Source organism: Peromyscus maniculatus, chromosome 22, assembly GCF_049852395.1.
Source record: "Peromyscus maniculatus bairdii isolate BWxNUB_F1_BW_parent chromosome 22, HU_Pman_BW_mat_3.1, whole genome shotgun sequence".
NCBI lineage: Eukaryota > Metazoa > Chordata > Mammalia > Rodentia > Cricetidae > Peromyscus > Peromyscus maniculatus.
This window is the reverse complement of record NC_134873.1, coordinates 59467736-59486767: the sequence shown is the minus strand read 5'-3', so window position 1 is coordinate 59486767 and position 19032 is coordinate 59467736. Positions and strand designations below refer to the sequence as shown.

The 19032-nt window shown below is 38.3% G+C and overlaps 1 protein-coding gene across 32 annotated transcripts in view; it reads left to right on the top strand.

Annotated features, from left to right (window-relative positions):
- Nrxn1 (neurexin 1) overlaps positions 1-19032 on the top strand; it is a 1071743-nt gene that overhangs the window by 373632 nt on the left and 679079 nt on the right. For all 32 annotated transcript variants that reach the window (XM_076559341.1, XM_076559345.1, XM_076559352.1 and 29 more), the window contains one exon: positions 18283-18584. In XM_076559341.1, coding sequence (XP_076415456.1) covers positions 18283-18584 — 302 coding nt within the window. The remainder of the gene's footprint in view (positions 1-18282; positions 18585-19032) is intronic.

The following is a 19032-nucleotide window of genomic DNA, read 5'->3' as shown; positions in this document are numbered from 1 at the left end:
TACCGGCGTCTTTACATGCTGCTTGTCCTGGCGATGGCTGCAGTGTCTCTCCCCCCCTTCTTCCTGTTTCCCCAATTCTCCTCTCTCCTTGTCCTGCCTATACTTCCTGTCTGGTCACTGGCCATCAGTGTTTTATTTATATAGAGCGATATCCACAGCAGTCCACTTGCTTCCCAATAAGAGGGGTTACAAAGGACAAGCCCATGACACACAGCCTTTATCAATGTGATAAGTAAAATGGAATACAATTTGGGGATGCTTGCAAACACATGCTTTATATACTCCAGGATGAATTTTGTCAGCCTGGGTAAAAATAGAACTCAGAAATAAATCTCTGAAGGGATTTTCCCTGACAAAAGTGTGAGGGAAAATAATGTCTGCTAATGATGTCATCTGTAGCCTCTCAGCATTTCCAACTGTTAAACACTGCTAAGAAGCACAGTGTTGTGTGAAATAGAAGAGGGTCTCTGTGGGAGGCTTTGCATTATGTCATTGTTGGAAACTGTGTCTTTGTGGAACACAATGTGATTTGACATCTTTTTGGCTCTGGCTTGACTTGTAAAAGGGAACTACTTATGTAAGAGTCCACATATGTATCAAAACCAGTCTGAATCTATCATTTAATCTTACTAGCTTTTTTTCTGGTTACAAAAACTGTAGAAGGCACAGAAAGATCAAAGAAAATAAGTAGGTATAGCATAGAAATTATAACACTGTGATCTCTTCCTTCCAAAATTGTGTTTATATCCCCATATTTATCTGTATGTATATATCTATGTATATAATGTGCATATATATATAACGCATATATAATTATAATGACGAGATAATTAATAAATCCTGTATTTATTTTGCTTAACTTTATTTTAAAAGGGTTTTTCCTTCCTCCTATTATAATATCAACTCATTATTTTAGTGAATACAAAATATTCTATCCTGTGGCTGAGAATACAAAACAGTGATCAAGTTAACTAACATGCACAAAATTCTTGGGTTCAAACCCTAGTTGGAGGTTATTGTATCCTACTGTTGTATCGTTATTCCTTTAAGCATATTTCTACAGTTAAATATTTTAATTGTCTATATTTTTCTCTGAATTTTAAGACCACTATGGACCTTTTGGTAAATAGGTTTGTATGCAAGGTTGTATGTAGTGTCTCTGAGCATCATAGCTAGCACCTACAGCACCACATGCTGACATAGGCAGATTGGGAGTTTCTCCAAAGCCAGTCTGAAGAGTTTCTATTTCAAAACAAATCACAAAACCCAAAAAACCACAAAAACAAACAAACAAACAAACAACCCCAAAAGCAAAAAACAAACCACTAAAGAAGATGTTTTGTGTTTAATCCTGACCTCTGACTACAAGTTTCTACTTTTTTTCCTTTTGGGAAAATCTGTAGAGAGTGACCTAAATGAACATCCCTGACACTGAAATTTTGCTCATAGATGTGATTTGTTTAGCCAGTAATTATGAAAGTAGACCTATAGATACACTACTGCAAGGCATCAAAACATCTCCAATGAATGCAGTGCCTGACATGTAAGTAGATGTTTTGTGTCATTAAAAAGTTTCCTTTAGGGGCTGCTGCTTTGGTTAGTTGATAGAGCGCTTGTCTAATACACAGGAAGCTCTTTGTTGGATGCCTAGCAGCCCATAAAACCACTGGATGTGATGGTCCATGTCTGTATCCCAGCTCTAAGGAGGCGGATGCTAGAGAACCAGAAAGTCTAGGTGACTTAACGGAGCTTGAGGCCAGTTTTAGATACAAAAGCCCCTGACCCAGAAAAACAAAAACAAAAATTAAGATCTTCTCACCAAAGACAGTATTAGTACATACATAGTCTTCTTTACTTACCCCCAATCACCTGATATCTTCCTCTTTTCCTTGCTAAGGGAATCAGATGCTACTTTATATCTGCAGCTCTTGAACATATCTGAATTTAACATGTTTTCAATTCAAAATCAATCAATATTTTTGTGTATCTGTGTTTAACCTGGAAAAGTAGGTTTCTTCCTTATATCAGTCATAGAAATAAATAACCATATATGAATACTAGAAGATAAGAAAAAGCCTTCGTAATTTAGGAATGGGAGACTTTTTTTGTTGTTTTATTTTTGTTGTTGTTGTTGTTTTTTGAGACAGGGTTTCTCTGTGTAGCTCTACGCCTTTCCTGGAACTCACTCTGTAGTCCAGGCTGGCCTTGAACTCACAGAGATCTGCCTGCCTCTGCCTCCCGCAACAGGGATTAAAGGCATGTGCCACCACTGCCCAGCCTGGGAGATGTTTTTTTTTTAATTAAGAAGTGGAAGCAATTTATCAGAGAGTAAAATTCTGGTTCAACTAGTACCAAAACAAAAAAAAACAAAAAGAAACTATTAACAAGAGAATTGGATGGCTTTTGTCCTACTGGTTTTATAGGAGTGAACTCCTTGACCTCTGTGGAAACAATACTGCATCCCCAGGTTTTAACGAGGAGAGAAATTGAGGATTACTGTGCAGTGGCCTTACTCCTAATCACAACAGCTTGGTAATGGATGGAATGATGTAACAGATGTTCCTCGGCAGTTTGTTTTCAGGTTCTTGGCCTTTTATCCAAAGAACTGAAAATAAGGTCTCCCATGGCTTTGCAAGGGATGCAAGATAACTTGATTTGGAGCGAAGGATAGTGCCAATCAAGACTGACCAAAAGCCTTCTATGTGATATATATATGAGATATTTAAGGGTCCAAGGCTACAGCAGCCTGTCTCTCTTACGGGGTCTAAGGAAAGCAGGGACTGGTTACCAAGGGGTGCAGATTGGATAGTTCTCTATTTTGATTGATAGATTAGGTCATATACTCTTTTTTTCTTAATTTCCATGTCCCTTCCCATAAAGCTTCTAAACAAATGTTCGTACATTTGATGTACAATAAGAATAAAAATATCTCGCACTTCAATCACTATTTTACTTTCTGTAGAAACATAAATCATGATTTCTTTCTTTTACTTCTCCATAATTTTACACTGAAATCAGTGTCCTCACATTTTGAAAAGACTCATTACTCAAAATAGTAATACTCACAACAACAACAACAACAACAAAAAACATAAATTAGGATTGACACTGAATTCCCGCTGGTCACTAACTCACTGCTGCCTCTCAGGTGAGCCTTCCTGATGTCTTTTTATCAGTGATGTCTTCTCTTTTCTTATGGCCTTTTTTATTCAGGCCTGAATCAAACTTTTTCACTTAATTGTTTTCATTCTGTTGTTTTAGCCTGAGCTAAATTCCATTAACTGTTGGATTTTTAACTCTTTGAAAACTCATCCATATGTATGCAATGTATCTTAATCATATTCACGCAATCCTGTATTCACTTCCAACTTTGCCCCATCCTTCTAGACACATCTTCCTCCAAACTTCATATTCTCTCTCTCTCTCTCTCTCTCTCTCTCTCTCTCTCTCTCTCTCTCTCTCTCTCTCTCTCTCTCACACACACACACACACACACACACACACACACACACACACACACACACGAGCTCTTTTGCTCTCTCTTGCTCTCACTCTCTTTCTTCCTCTCTTTCACTTCCTCTCCCACTCTCTCTTTTTTAAAATCACTGACTGGGTCCAATTAGTGTTGCCTGTATGTACATGGATGTGGAACCATCCCCTGAGGTATAGGGGGCTTACCAGTAAACAAACAATGAAAGAGTAACCCTCTTCCAGCAACCATTGACTACCAATAACCTCTCAGACAGAGATAGAGCCTCTGGAGCCCTACTCTCCTCCATTATGGAGTTTTAACTGACTTGAGACACTGTGAGTTCATGTGTGTATCAGACACTCATGTTCAGAGGCAAGCATTTCTCAGCACTCTTCCCTACCCTCCATCTCTTACATCATCTTCTTCCACTTCTGTCTGGGGACATTTCCTGCAGCTTGATTTTCTTTGTTTCTTATTTTTTAACTGCAGAACCTCAATCATTTTTACACCCAACTCTGTTGTTTTTGTTTTGTTTTCTTTTGTTTTTCCTTTATCCACCCTGAGATTTCCAAATTTCAGATCTTTTGTCCTTTAGATGTTATGTCAGCTTTAAAGCTCTTATGAAGCATCTCGGGTTTTGACAAGTTAATCTCATCTACTACTCACTTCCTTTGGCCTTTTCATTTGCCTGATTCTCTTTTGCATCATGAAACCTTGCAAAGCCTTTAGCACCATGCCTCACAAATAGTAAGCCCTTAAGAAGTTTCTTCCACCAGCAAATTATTTTCTCTGGTCTCCTGTAACTTATAATATATTATGTAATCATGCTTAAATACCTTTACATTTTAAGTACAGTCTGGTGTGTGTGTGTGTGTGTGTGTGTGTGTGTGTGGACAGATCCTAGCAGCACTTCACTAAAAATCTCTAGGAGGACAAGCATGTACTTAGACAGGGAACAATGGCTTTCAGGAGGCACAATGGACGGTATGAAGGAAAAAGATGAAATGCAAGAAACAGTGGCCCCCAGGGATGCTGCCCCGGCAGCACCTGCAGCAGCATCTGAAAGTGCTTTGAAGGCATGGAGAAGCTCCTCGGAATAACTGAATATCCACAGAGCCAAGCTCCATGACCTTGAGCCCAGCAGATCTTTTCTGCTGAATGTGATCTTATTCCAAGAGAAGTCAAATTATTCTTTTCTGTTGCCAAGAAAACCTCAAAGCTTTCATACCACTTTGTCTTAAGCGATGCCTAAAATGTGCTAAGGCAGCCCACAGGACGGAGACCTCAGCTCACTGCTGAATTTCTTGGAAGCATCGAACTTTCCATTTTGTGCAGAGTTCTGATGTTTCCAAGTTGCATGCCAAGTATAAAAAGGACTTTGACCTGAGGTAGGAAGGACTGAAGGGCTGCTTCTGTGCCTTTCTTGAATCCGAGCTAGACAAAGGGAGGGTTGGTTTCCCTGAAGAGAACAGCGAGCCTTGCCAGAGCGGAAGGTGTTCAATCTTCATCCACCTGCTCATTCTCTCCTTCCAACCTCCAAAGAGCCTGCTTTTCAATTAGCCAAACAAGTACTGGTAATGAGGAGGACAGAGAGGAAGCTCTTTGTCCCCATACTGAAATACACTGGAAGAAAACAGGAGCAGAATATTTTTAAAAGCTGTTGTGGGAAGCCTTTCAGTCAGCATTTGGCCGGGTTAAAATCTTGGTGCAGTTGTTTATGAGGGTATAGAAGGGAGCAAAGAGGAAATCGGTATTGGTACATTAAAGTTTCAGATGTGTCAACGCGTTAAAGAAGGATGAGCTTGTCAGGGAGAGGCTGCTGATGGATGAGGAATCGGCTCATCTCATAAAGTATTTTGGGACTAGCTTTTGTTTTGTGTCTTTCTTTTATCCCGAGGCTTCCTACCATGACCTTCTCCCCTTGACGTTCAATGTCCCTGTTTTTAATGTTTACAGTGAGGTATTTGCTGCCCATATTCTTTTCATCAGCTTCTGAACAGTTACTAAAGACTCTCTCAAGCAGACATTTAAAGACGGGGAAAATTTGCCCCCTTTGAATGTTTATTTGATATTTTTCTAGAAATAACTGACCTGTGTGTGTGTGTGTGTGTGTGTGTGTGTGTGTGTGTGTGTGTGTGTGTGGTGTGTGTAATGAATTCTAGAGAATGGTTGAATTTAAAAGCAATGGATAGTAATTTAACTTAGCTGGCTGTTTTTTTTTTTTTCTGTGTAAAGTTCTGTGCTTTTTCTAATTCTGATAGTGATATGTAGCCCATTATTGCTTGACAGATGATATGACCTTTGGGAGGAGAGGGAGCAATATCAGTAAGCATTTCTAGCTTTTCGTGTTTTCTGAAGGGGCTTTGTATTTGTTCATGCTATTTTACCAAAGGATTGGTCCTTTAAAAGAAACCTTTAACCAACTCAGATTTGTGTAAAGATTGGACTGATAATGTATACCATGTATGGCCTAGAAAGGAGAAAATATAAGCACATTTAAGTGTTCCCACTTAGTCTAAGGTTGATCACTAGTTAATCAAGTGATATGCAAGCATGGCAACACTATAAACAAGCAAACCATGTAAAAGCCTAAACCAGCACCAATTTTGTGACTTTTTCATAACTAAATTAATATAGAGAAGCCATATTATCACACACTAGATGTGTAGTACCTGCAACTCTAAACCCTTTGTTCTCTGTCATCCCAGCATATTAGAGTCATCCCAGCGGCCCGCCCAGAGGTAATCCATTTGGGAATGAACTCAGTTCTAGGCATCACTACTTTTTAAGTCCTTTGGTAGTTTTGTTTTTATTTTAAATTAATAGCCATTTAAATATTAGGTATTTTGTCACATTGCCGTAATACATCAGCCAGTCATTCTACCTTATTCCAAAAGATTCCAAAGATCCATGGCATGTGTTTGAATTCCTTTTTATTGCAGAAGAAGTCTGAGTAGAAGTAGTCCTGGGTAAATGTGTACTGTTGCAATGGGCACCTGAATTAGCCAGAACCTAGTGCAAGCCATTCACAAGCTTTTCCCAAGCTTGCAAGCCTTTGACAACTTTCTCTGGAAATGAGTCTTCTCTGTGCAATGAAAATGTTGAGTCTGGGTGATGTGCCATTGGTGGATCATGAAGTCAATTTAGAATCATTTCTATGTTTACCAAAACAGAAGAAGGCAGTATACGTAGGGAGGCCATGTATTGTCTATGGGTCCTGGACATCTGAGAAGCATGGAGGACAAGCTCCTTCATTAGAGGAGCCATGAATTTTTAGAGTTGTGTGATGTGTTGGTCGGAAAGGTACATTGTGTGAGTGGCAGAGGTGAATGCTCCCTATGTCAAGATTGGATAGAGATTATTTCAAATATTCTTTCACATAGTGCCAAGGCAAACATTCTTAAAGAAATTAACTTGTTTCAATGCGGTATTTGGTTTAATAACAGTAAATGCAGACACAAAGGCACTGGTGCTGGTGAATGTGCAATGTGTCCTGTCCTTGCAGTGTGACATATGAATGAATGTTTTTTTGTTTTTTTTTTTGTTTTGTTTTTTTTTTTTTTTTTTTTTTTTTTGTTTTTCGAGACAGGGTTTCTCTGCGTAGCTTTGCGCCTTTCCTGGAGCTCACTTGGTAGCCCAGGCTGGCCTCGAACTCACAGAGATCCGCCTGGCTCTGCCTCCCGAGTGCTGGGATTAAAGGCGTGCGCCACCACCGCCCGGCGACATATGAATGAATGTATTGTTGATTAATTGCAACCACTGGTGTAAGAGTTGATATTATTCAGTCAGGCAGAATTTTCTCTGGCCAGTCACATTGCTTTCAAATATAAATGTAGATATGTGCTCTCTTTTATAATTGTGTTGTTTATAGTCTCCCATTGTTTGAGCATTTTGAGCTCATTATTGGGAAGTGAGGTCTTTGCAGGAAGGGTAAGCATTTGGGATGTACAGAACTCATAAAAAGAAATAAAGAAAACCCAAAACAAGGAAACAAAAATACATTGAATTTAAAGCTGTACCCCCCCCAAAAAAAAACATGATAATGGCACATTGAATGATAATGGTGCCTTGAAGTCCAACTGCATATGAACATGAAATACTAGATCCATGCTAATGCCTGTTAGTCTACCAGTTCTTCCATCCAAACTGCAAGTTAGAGTAGAAAACTACTAACCGCCAACCTTGCATGATGACGTGCAGACATGATACAGTACATATCTGATAAGCTTTAAAGAAGCAGTGTGTAAATGCAGAAATGAATAGACCAGAACTGTTGGGAAATAAACGAATGTGAATGGCAGAGGGAAATGTCAATCCTGGATGCCCCATGGGATTGCTGCCTGATGATTCCCCAGCCAGGGAGGAAGAGGTGAAGAGGACCTGTGCTGATTCCTGTCTTTCGGGACCAACCCCCAACATTGCAAGTTTGTAAACTAACCTGGTCACTGCTCTGACTCTTCAGTGTGTGTCAGGGTGGGGTTTCTTTGCTACTCACGAAGCCAAAATGGCCACAGAATTCACGGTAAAAGAAAACTGTCACAGTTAAATATTGGGAGCTCTATCTTAACATGACGAAACTGGAGCAAGCAGGTTGGGGAAGCAGACAGGCTCCACAGGACAGGTTCTCAGTTATTCTTACAACCTTCTTTCTTCAAGTGCAGCTGGTCCAGAAACCCGGCCTCTGTGCTTACCTATAGACACCTGAGCGCGCTTTCTCAAGTGTGTGGGCCTTCCTCTTCCAGTGGTACTGTTTACAATTCCATAACACCATGAGATTTCTAAAAAGTTTCCCAGTTCCCACAAAAGTAGCGAAATTAGCTGATGTCCCTTATTTCATTGGATCTTGAGATTTAAATTATATTACAGATAAAACTAGAAAGGTGATGGCAATACTGTTTACATCCAAGGGAAGGTGTTCTTTTTTTTTTATTCCCCCATATTAAACATATCACAAATTGGTGTAATCACATTTGTTCTTTCAGCGAATTGACAACTGGAAAGGTATTACTTATTACTTAATATTGAAATGAACTAGAGCTGGATCATGTGACTGATACAATCACAGAGGCTACCAGAAATTATTCTTTGGGGGAGCTTGAGTTGACCAGAGTTTATTTCTCTCTTAGATGTGGTGGTTTAATAACACTTTTTTATTCTGGGAGACACCTCAGGAATCTCCATAATAGGTTCAGTGCATTTATACTTAAGCTAGAATTGGGAGAGGATTGAGACATAAGATTACATCCTTGGGAGAACTGAGAAAAAAGTCCCCAGATGACATGGAGAGCCTGGAATGATCATGCTGAATATGACAGCTAGGGCTATGAAGAAGCTGGGACCCTCACGTGTAACTAATGAAGACAGCCATGCCATGTACTTCAGCTAAATCCTCCTTTTTCAAACATCTGAGAACAAAAAGTTCATAAAAAATAGCTGAGCGGTGGTGGTACATGCCTTTTATCTCAGCACTTGGGAGGCAGAGCCAGGTGGATCTCTGTGAGTTTGAGGCCAGCCTGGTCTACAGAGTGAGTTCCAGGACAGGCTCCAAAGCTACACAGAGAAACCCTGTCTCAGAAAACCAAAAAGAAAAAAAGAAAAAGAAAGAAACATATTCTGCCGTCCAAGTGCTCTAGTTTATACTAGTTTTATTATAAACCAACATATTGTTTTTTTATCTTAATAAACTGATAGCAATAAATCAGAAATATAAACCCAGAACCTTGGTAAAAGCTTCTAAGAAGCAGGGGCAGGAATGCTATTACATAAATAACATCTCTACCTATTTCAGCAAGTCTCTCATTGTACTTAATGTACATGTATTGGCTTCTCTACTAGAGACGAGGAGGATAGCAACATAACTTAAGTTCTCTGTCTCTCTATCTGTGTTCATTGAGTCTGCTCACATCTAGAGTACATGATGTGTGTATGTGTGTGTGTATGTGTGTGTGTGTGTGTGTGTGTGTGTGTGTGAGAGAGAGAGAGAGAGAGAGAGAGAGAGAGAGAGAGAGAGAGAGAGAGAGAGAGAGTTAGTTAACTTTTCAGCCACAGTAGTATATAACTAAAGATATTCTGAGAAAAAACTCCATGAGCCTTTTAAGTTTGTTCGCTAACCACGATGACTTGCCAGACAGTATCAGGAGATATATACCCTGTAGATTTTGCGAGAAGAGAAGTGGTAAGTTTCCAAACCTACTGATAATTCTATTGTAATATTGACTAAAGATGAAACACATTGAGAATAAGAAATCAGCCATTACTCTCAGTGATTTAAAGCCTGGACTCTGCTGGGATGCATATTAAGTAGATATTTGACACATTTACACACTGATCAGATACAGCCATTGCATTTTTCCCTAGGTTTCTTTTTTATGATGAAAAGATACAAAATAATTGAACTGAATGTTTATTCCTTTGTAAAAATGTGGTAGGGCCATATGATGGCTGCTTCTTACATTGCAGGGTGGTAGGAATCTATTTAGCAATGGAATTTCCACAGTCTACATCAGCATCAATTGGAGGATCCCCTTACAGTACAGAGTATGGCTGGCCAGGCATCCTGACACTCTCAGTTTCTCAGAATTTTCAAAATATAGTAATGACACAGTCTTCAGGTCACGATATGAATAGCGACGGTTAAGAAGTCATTTTTTTTTTTAAAGTTTTCATTTCTTTTCTTTTTTTTAATTAAGAAATTTTCTTTCATTTTACATACCAACCACAGGTGCCCCTCTCCTCCCTCCTATCCCCCCTCAAGCTTCCCCCTCCTATCCACCCCCTATTCCCACCTCCTCCAAGACAAGGACTCCCATAATTAGTCAGCAGAGCCTGGTACATTCAGTTGAGGCAGGTCCAAGCCCCTCCCTCTGAACCAGGGCTGTGTAAGGTGTCCTACCATGAGCACTGAACTCCAAAAAGTCAGCTCATACAGCAGGGATGGCTCTTGACCCCACTGCCAGGGCCCCTTCAGCAGGTCAAGCTAAACAACTGTCTCACCTATGCAGAAGGCCTAGTCCAATCCCATGGAGGCTCCACAGCTATAGATCCACAGTTTGTGAGTTCCCATTAGTTTGGTTCAGTTGTCTCTGTATGGTTCCCCATCGTGATCTTGATGCCCCTTGCTCATACAATCCCTTTTCTTTCTCTTCAACTGGACTCCTGGAGCTTGGCCTGGTGCTTGGCTGTGGATCTCTGCATCTGCTTCCATTAGTTACTGGCTCTATGATGACAGTCAGGGTATTCACTAATCTGATTACCGGAGTAGGCCAGTTCAGGCTCCTTCTCCACTATTGCTAGTAATCTAAGGTGGGGTCATCCTTGTGGATTCCTGGGAATTTTCCTAGCACCCAGTTTCTCCCTGTTCCCTCGATATCTCCCTCTATCATGGTATCTCTTTCTTGCTCTCCCGCTCTGTCCCTGTTCCAGCTTGACCATCCTGTTCCCTTATGTTCTCATCCCCCATCCCATACCCTCCATTGCCCCCCATCTGTTTGCTCATGCAGATCTATCAATTTCCCCGAACACTTTCATTTCAACCAGTGTTGTCCCATACTCATACTCAGTGAAGTTCTCCACTCTATGTTTACATTCCATGATGCCTTTATTTGTATCTACATTAAAAAAATTATTCTAAAATTTGGAATGGTTTGCTACATGACCAAATATGTGGGTAATTTGGATGATAAAGATTTAGAACTAGAGGCAGTATTGCTCTGATTCCTGGCTGGGGGTATATTCATTGGCTACTCTTTGAAACTTGATTAAATAATCTAGTCTGTGTTATCATGACCAAGTAAGTAATAATGTACTTTCTTGTTTAAAATTATGTCTTCTGTATCCACCTCAGAAATGAGAATTGTATACCTCACTTTTCAAATGAATACCTACCTATAAATCTGCTTTAAGAATAATTGTATTCTGAGATCTACCTCTTTCTTGAGTAATCATTTATTGAAATCTGGAGAATTCATAAGTTCATGCAGAAAGTCATTTTAAGGACCATACTTATCAAGCTATGTTTATGTTTTAACGTTTATTAATTCCAGGTTAAAATACACAGTGTAGAGGCTGCAGATTCAGCAACTTGGCCTGAGACTGGCATGGTCACAAACATTGCAGTACTTGGTACTTTGTGAATGTCAGGGTACTTGCTCATTACTTTCCTTGTACTGCTACTGGATTCGTGTGGAATGACTGTCATTCCTCAATACAGAGAGGCATGCAGTGTCCGGTTCCCAGCATCTGCTGTTAGTTAACTATTCAAATCACTTTCCCAGTTGGATTTGAAGGGCATCATACCAGAGTTTTGAAACATTTTTGTTTACTTTGGGTAAAAATGTGCTCAAGTTAAAGCTGCAATCCATTTTTTGGATATGAGTAACAGGTTTATATAATGTAATATGACCTGAAGAGGAGTCTGAAGCTGGAATCAACAACAAGAATTCTATTCTGGTTGTCTCCCCATTGGAAATGCTCCCTTAATTTTGATTTTGGGGTTTTTCATCCTGATAAACGAATGAGAGAATTGATCTAAGTAATAGGGACTTTTTTTTAACTTGCGCATTTCATTATCTCAAGTATATTTATAAGAATTTGCCTCCTCATTTGTATTATTTCATGGAAATTTGGTTGTTTATTTCCTGGTTAATTGCTGTAGGTTTATCTAAGATAATAAAACCTGATTGAATAGTTTGTAAAGTATCTTATTACTGTACAATAATAGAGGTTAACCTCAGAACTTATTCATGTTCAGTTATATTTAAGAACTATATAATGTTTTAAAATCTTGTGCTAAGTAAATCTACGAATGAACTACTCTTTCCTTAAATTAGTTATATTCCTTATAATAGTGATTTGAACTTAACTTTATAAAGGGTTATAACAAATAAAACGATGTTAATTTTTGTCTGATTACTTGGAAGAGAGGACTTAATTGGACAGGAATTTCAAGAGGCAAAGTTTACTAGTTTCTGTTTTCTCTTTCCTGTCTGAGACAACCAATCTCATCATTTAATTTAATTTTATAAATTTCAAGCAATTGCCTTTGTTAAGTCAAGGATCCGTTTGCTGTGACAGTCTTGTGGACTTGACTTCTGAAGGAGAGAAAGATACGAAGCAGGCCTCTCACTCAAATCTTCATTTGTGTGCAGTTGTGTTTTTTTATCACTTATTAATTTTGGTTTCTGATTCATGCAGAATGCCATCCTAGACTTCACACAGTTATGTTTATAAAACCTTGTAGATTTATATGAGTTGGGATTATATATGAAAAGCAAAGGCATCCAGAGCAATGACATACAATAGATTCTTGACAACGGAGTGGATCTGAAAGTTCTTCCCACAAGTGTAGGCAGTGAGGCCTTGCCCTATTTATTTTTACTCTTAAAATGTCCAACGCTTTGCTAGAGATTTTTTGTTTAGTGAAGTTCAGAGGGCTTGAAATTTGTGTAAATAGGTCAAATTAATGAGATTATACCCCATATAGGAAAAAAGAAAGGACCATTGCTTGAGAAAATGTGAAGCCATCTGACTTCTTTTTAAGTCCTCTGGTAAAGTCAAATCATTGAGTCTTTGTATTGAAAGGGATCCATGTGTTGAACCTACCACCCAGTTTAATATATGGCTTATCTTTAAGGCCATTCCAAATGAGAATTTGTTTTATTTATTTATTTTCGTTGCTTTTTTTATCAGATGCAATGTTCAACATGTGACTAATCATGAGAAAATCTTCATCACATCAATATCTAATTCTTATCAGTTAGAATAATGTTATTCTTCTGAAGCATTTGATCCCTGGTATATGAAGATCCTATCACATGCCTCGGGTCTTCTTTTAAAGAGTTTAAAACATATTTGGGAATTTAATCTAGAAGCATTTTACCATTCTTGGAGATACCCAGATATTCTGTCTTGTGGGAAGAGTTCTGAGAGCAGGTCTGACTGACCTTGCTGAAGTATGGAACCATTCACCCTCCTTGGTGCTATCAAGAGTGCAGTCTCTTAGTGTCTTATTCACATTGTTAATTCATCTGCTGTGTCTTTCAGGGAATTTACCCTGTTGTTTCAACATGTTACAGCTGAGAAGTCTTAGTTACTGCTACTATCCCAGATGCTTTTGTATGACTCAGATGAGAACTTAGGTTTATTCTAACAAATTTAACTTTGTTCAAGGCAGACTATCAGGAACATATAGAATTCTACTTCTTCTGTTGAACTTTCAGGAAATTAAAAGACCAAGTATTACTTATTTTCATCTAAATTTTGAATGGATAAAAATAGAATAGAATTCAAATCCAATGATACCCTCCTAGGACTCTCCTTTCAAATTTATAGTAACATGAAGCAAATGAACAAAGCTCTTAGATAAATCCTTCATGTTTATAATCAGCTTATTATTTTTTAATCTCTGGTACTTTATAATATGTCTATAATTAGTGGTAGTCTATCTTCATCTTGACATCATCAGTTAACACACTAGTATTATATTTGTGATCACTAAATTCTTTGCTAAATCTTATATGCTTGCTATGAAGAGCAAATTATATTTAGGTTATTAATCTATACTGAAAAGTATTTTTAAATGTGACTGTTAAAATACTATTGTTGCTATTGTTTTAGTTTTCATTAATAATTTTACCTTCAGTATGTAATCTTATATCATTCTTTTAATGAAGAAGAAAATTTTTTATGTTTAATATTCATTCATTTTTATTTATGTGTCTGATTTTTTTCTATGTACTGTATGTGTGTGGGTACCCTCAGACATAGGAAAGGGATATTTTAGCCCCTGAAACTATAATTATTTGTGGTTGTGAGCTGTCTAGTGTGGGTGCTGTGAATCAAACCAGGTCCTTGGGAAGATCAGCAAGTGCTTTTAAATGATGAATCAATTGTCCCCAGCTCCAAGAAGAAAAAATTTGATCAGGATAATTTAGTTTGTGTTCAGTCATCTAGATGATTTAAATTAATATTGAAAACAGTGTATATACCAAGAACTGCACCATCATAAACACATAACTGAATTTTTGTACTCTGAGCTTACCAATCCCCCAACTAAGAGCACACTCTCCCCAACTCTAACAAAGGGAGCTGCTACTTCAATTTACAGTATCAAAGAACGCTACTTGCTCATGCTTTACACTTTCTTATGCATAGAACCAGAAGCCCATTACACTCGTTCATTTTTGTTGGTTTTGCTTCACATTATTACTTTTAGATTGATCTATACTATATCATACCATATATGGATGATCAACCTGAGGTCATAGATTCTCTGTGCTGTTTAATACCTCACCAAGATGTGGGATGGACTCTGGAATGCAATTGCCTCTGAAAGCCTGAGGACTTGAGGCTCTTACATAGAATCTGAATAGATGCTTCCCTCATTCTTAAACCATCAACTCTTACTACCAACACATGTTCACAAACACATTGTTGTGTTTTTCATCATCTCAGAATGCTACTCCACACTCCTTTCCACCAATGACATGGTGTTACCAGGCAGTGACTGGGTTTATAGCAAGAGGCTGGGTTCTAGCCTTCTGCTACTATGCATCTTATGAAATGGACAATCATTCAGATCCTGTAGAGTTCATTGTCTTAAGTAACATACATGGAAGGGTAGAGTTAGAAAAATGCCTCTAAAGCATCTCCAGTTCAGAGAACTATTCAGAGTAATAGTGACCTGTTAGAATTTAGGTAATTTTCCTAAAAGTCTAGTTCACCATCTGTGAAATTGCCATGGGATCACAGTGTGAATCAGAATTATTAGAGTTGGTCATTTTTCAACCTCATCAATAGTGGGGAAGAATGAATCTATCAATAGCTTTGTCAAAATTTGGAGTTTTTCTTAACTTTTTAATTGTTGTCAGTTTTTTTGGCTATGAAATAGTGTTTGAATATAAGTTGATTTCTCCATATTTGTTTTAATGAAATTATCCATTTATATTATTTATATAGTTATCCAGGAAGCTGTCCATTTACTCTGCTCATTTTCTCCATCATTTGTCTTCTTAGCATTCATTTGTTGGAGAGCTTCTTGGATGCTGTGTTGTAATTCTTTGTAATTGATATGTAATGAAAATACTTTTCTTAGGTTTTTATTTCATTTCTTACACTTTTGTGGTATTATTGATAAATGGATTTTGTTATTTTGATTTAGATTAATCAACATTTTAGTGCCGTTGTATAGACTTTTATGTCACAGCTTACTGTCATAAGAAAATTTTACAAATATCCCATCTTAATTTTAGCCTTAGATGAGCTAGAATTGATTTGTTTCATTGTGTTTGTGTAGATAACTAGATATCCCAGCACTATTTATTAACTAATGGTCTTGTTGTTCCTCCTTACCTTAAATGCAAAACTTAATATAGATTATTTCCATATGTATTTAGAGCTGTTTTTATATTGTTTATATTTATCTTTCTGTCTGTCTCAATCCATTCTCTTAGTTGCCATATATTTCTTGTGTCTACCACTACGTCAAGTTGCCACACCTCCTTCTCTGGCATATCTTGGCAATTTTGACTACTTTGGTTTTCCTATAGAACTTGTAACTTCAACTTCTTACATCAATCTAAAAATCCATTGGGAATTTAGTTAAATTTTTACTAAATCTATAGTCTTCCTTAAATTTGTTGAAAGTGTTTTCCAGCCTATTAGGAACCTTGTGGCCTTTCTAAGGTATACTACTAAGCTAGACATTTGGGTGGATCATTTTTGTCCTTCCAGTTATGAAACCATAATTTGTTAATATGCCATTATTGTCTTAGTTGTAATATTTACAATGTTCACATGCTTTGCTGGTTCAAAGTGCTAGCTGTGGCTTGCAGTGTGGTATTGAATTGAGATGATAATAATCAGAATCCTTGCCTCCCCCCAACCCCACCCCCAGATTTGATCTTGAAAGAGAGTATTTCCTTTTTCAAAGTCAAATGTGCTGTAGGTTTTAGAATATTTGCCACACTTATTCCACTGGGGAGAGAACAGGGTAGACAGGTACCACTTACCAGCATTACCAGGTACCCTCTCTGCCTTTGCCTTATAGACTCAGACCAGTCCTGAAGGATCAGTATCACTAATGGCCTCAGACACTGAAAGTTTTAAATGATGTGTAATTTCCTTCAGTGAATGCACATTTTGGTGGTGCTCAGTATTGAAACTGTTGTCATATTAAACTCTCCAGAGACTCAGATATCTCAACTAAATCATTCCAACACAGTCATTAGGTCTGCTGTGTTTATTGTGCATCACTAAAACACAGCACTGGATCTACTACATGGGAGGTGCTCAGTTGCCTTTAAATGTACGAAATAAGGCAACGTCTTACTATGAATTGGTTTGTGTTTCCTGTGACTCTCAATTAGAATTTGCTCTGTTTTCCATGCATACTAGACTTCACTATTTGTTTACCAGTGGTCACTGAGGATGCTGACAGGGCTAGTGATATGGTCTACCAATGTTTAGTAGCCACTTCAAGAAAGTGGGGACATCTGGCTTTGAAGAGATGAAACTTTGAATTGAGCTCTGACTCTATGACATGAACTAAACTAGCAAAGGATAGTAGTCCTGAAAAACCATTGCCTTGGGAGGCTTGCTGGCACATACCTGTAATTCTAGTGCTCAGGAGGCTGAGGCAGGAGGATTGTTAGCTGGAGGCCAGCCTGACCTACATAGTGACTACCTCAAACAAAACAAGACTAGAACAGAGGAGAAAACTCAAACTCATTCTGGTTTCTGAATATTCCAATGTGCCAATAGAGAAGTTGTGTTACCAGTAAAACAGATTTTTTTTTATCTTTAGTAGCACTTATCATTCTCTTTATAGATTGTCACAAGCTGATCTCTAACCATAAGGCTCTTTTGTTGTTGTTGCTTTGTAGTTTTGTTTGTTTGTGATTTTTTTTATTTGTTTGCATGTATTTTGGCACATTACCATCATTGCTTGGGAAATCTTGGGCACATTTGACTTACATCTTCCTTCCATTGCCTTATTTTGCTGCTGGGAGAAGACTGTTCTTCCCAAATGGCCACATTTTTGATGATCTGTCTGGCATGTGGTGGGACCCACATTGTAACTTCTAAATATACTAAAGACTGAGCTATGGACAGAATGTTGAGACTTCATTTGCATGCTGCCCCTATGATGTTGTTCTGGATCTCTTACCAGTTTCATAGCAGCCAGTCCTACCATCTGCTTGGTGAAACCAGGGAATGAGCTAACCATCCAGCTGACTGCAGCAGACTTTTTATAACTACCCCCTCCATGAGGGAGGGAGTACATACATACTCAATAGAAGATTGGTTTATTCCCAGATCAAATTCCTTCTTTGCCCCTTACTAAAAAAAGTTGCATGGTCTTTCAGTGATGAAAATGCTTGGATCTTCATTGAGAAAGATCTTTGAATATAAATATCTTCCTGAAAACTAATTCCTCAGTTAGATGGTACAAATGTGGCAGACATTGGAGTCCATTGTTATCAGCAGACAGGACTCATCCAATATGCATTCATGGTACCTGATTCATGCCCTAAAGATAACACAGAGCTGCCTTGTCTGATCAGAGCTCTTACAGTGATACTTAAAAATTAATTGAATTTTCAAGAATGTCACTTTTAGCTACTGTAGTTGATGACCCAATACCTGAAGTGGTTTATTAAAAGTATACTGCCACCTACAGCACCATCTGAGTCTTTGAGGGACATTTGTCCTGAATGTTGGTTAAGCAGAGGTCATTAGCTGTTGCATTTATTAAGGTCTGCTGATGTGTCATGCACTTACTGACTTCGGCCTGTGTGTCTGTTTTCCTCTAGGAAAAGAAGAGTACATTGCCACCTTCAAGGGATCTGAATACTTCTGCTACGACCTGTCACAAAACCCCATTCAAAGCAGCAGTGACGAAATAACCCTGTCCTTTAAAACTCTTCAGAGGAATGGACTCATGCTTCACACAGGGAAATCGGCTGATTATGTCAATCTCGCCTTGAAAAATGGAGCTGTCTCTCTGGTCATTAATTTGGGATCAGGGGCCTTTGAAGCGCTCGTGGAGCCTGTGAATGGAAAGTTTAATGATAATGCCTGGCATGATGTGAAAGTCACCAGGAATCTGCGTCAGGTAACAATGCAGTGGATAAGCCAGTAACTGCCTTTGTTTCTTGCTACAGCTGTGCCTGTGGTACCTACAGCTGTGTGTGTGGTGCCTGAGAATCCCAACCACACGAAACAGGGCCCAGAGGTGCTCACAGATTAGCTTTTTCTTCTGAGATGAATCTTCCTGCCATACTTGAGCAGGGGCATATCTAGAAAGTTCTGGGGGGCCAAAGGCTATTTTAATACAGCGACATGTGATTAGTTTCCAGAGGGCTGCAAGGAGATCCCTGCGACCTGCCCTTCCTGTAATGTGTGTGATTTTGTTGTAGTTTTGATTTTTTTGTTTGTTTAATTTAAAATTATAGTTTTCATAGTGGTCATTTTGAAGCATGCACATTGGGGTCATTAAATCACAGTTCCTTTTTTGTAGTTTAAAAAAGAATGTTTTTTTTTTTTTTTTTGTCACTTGAGAT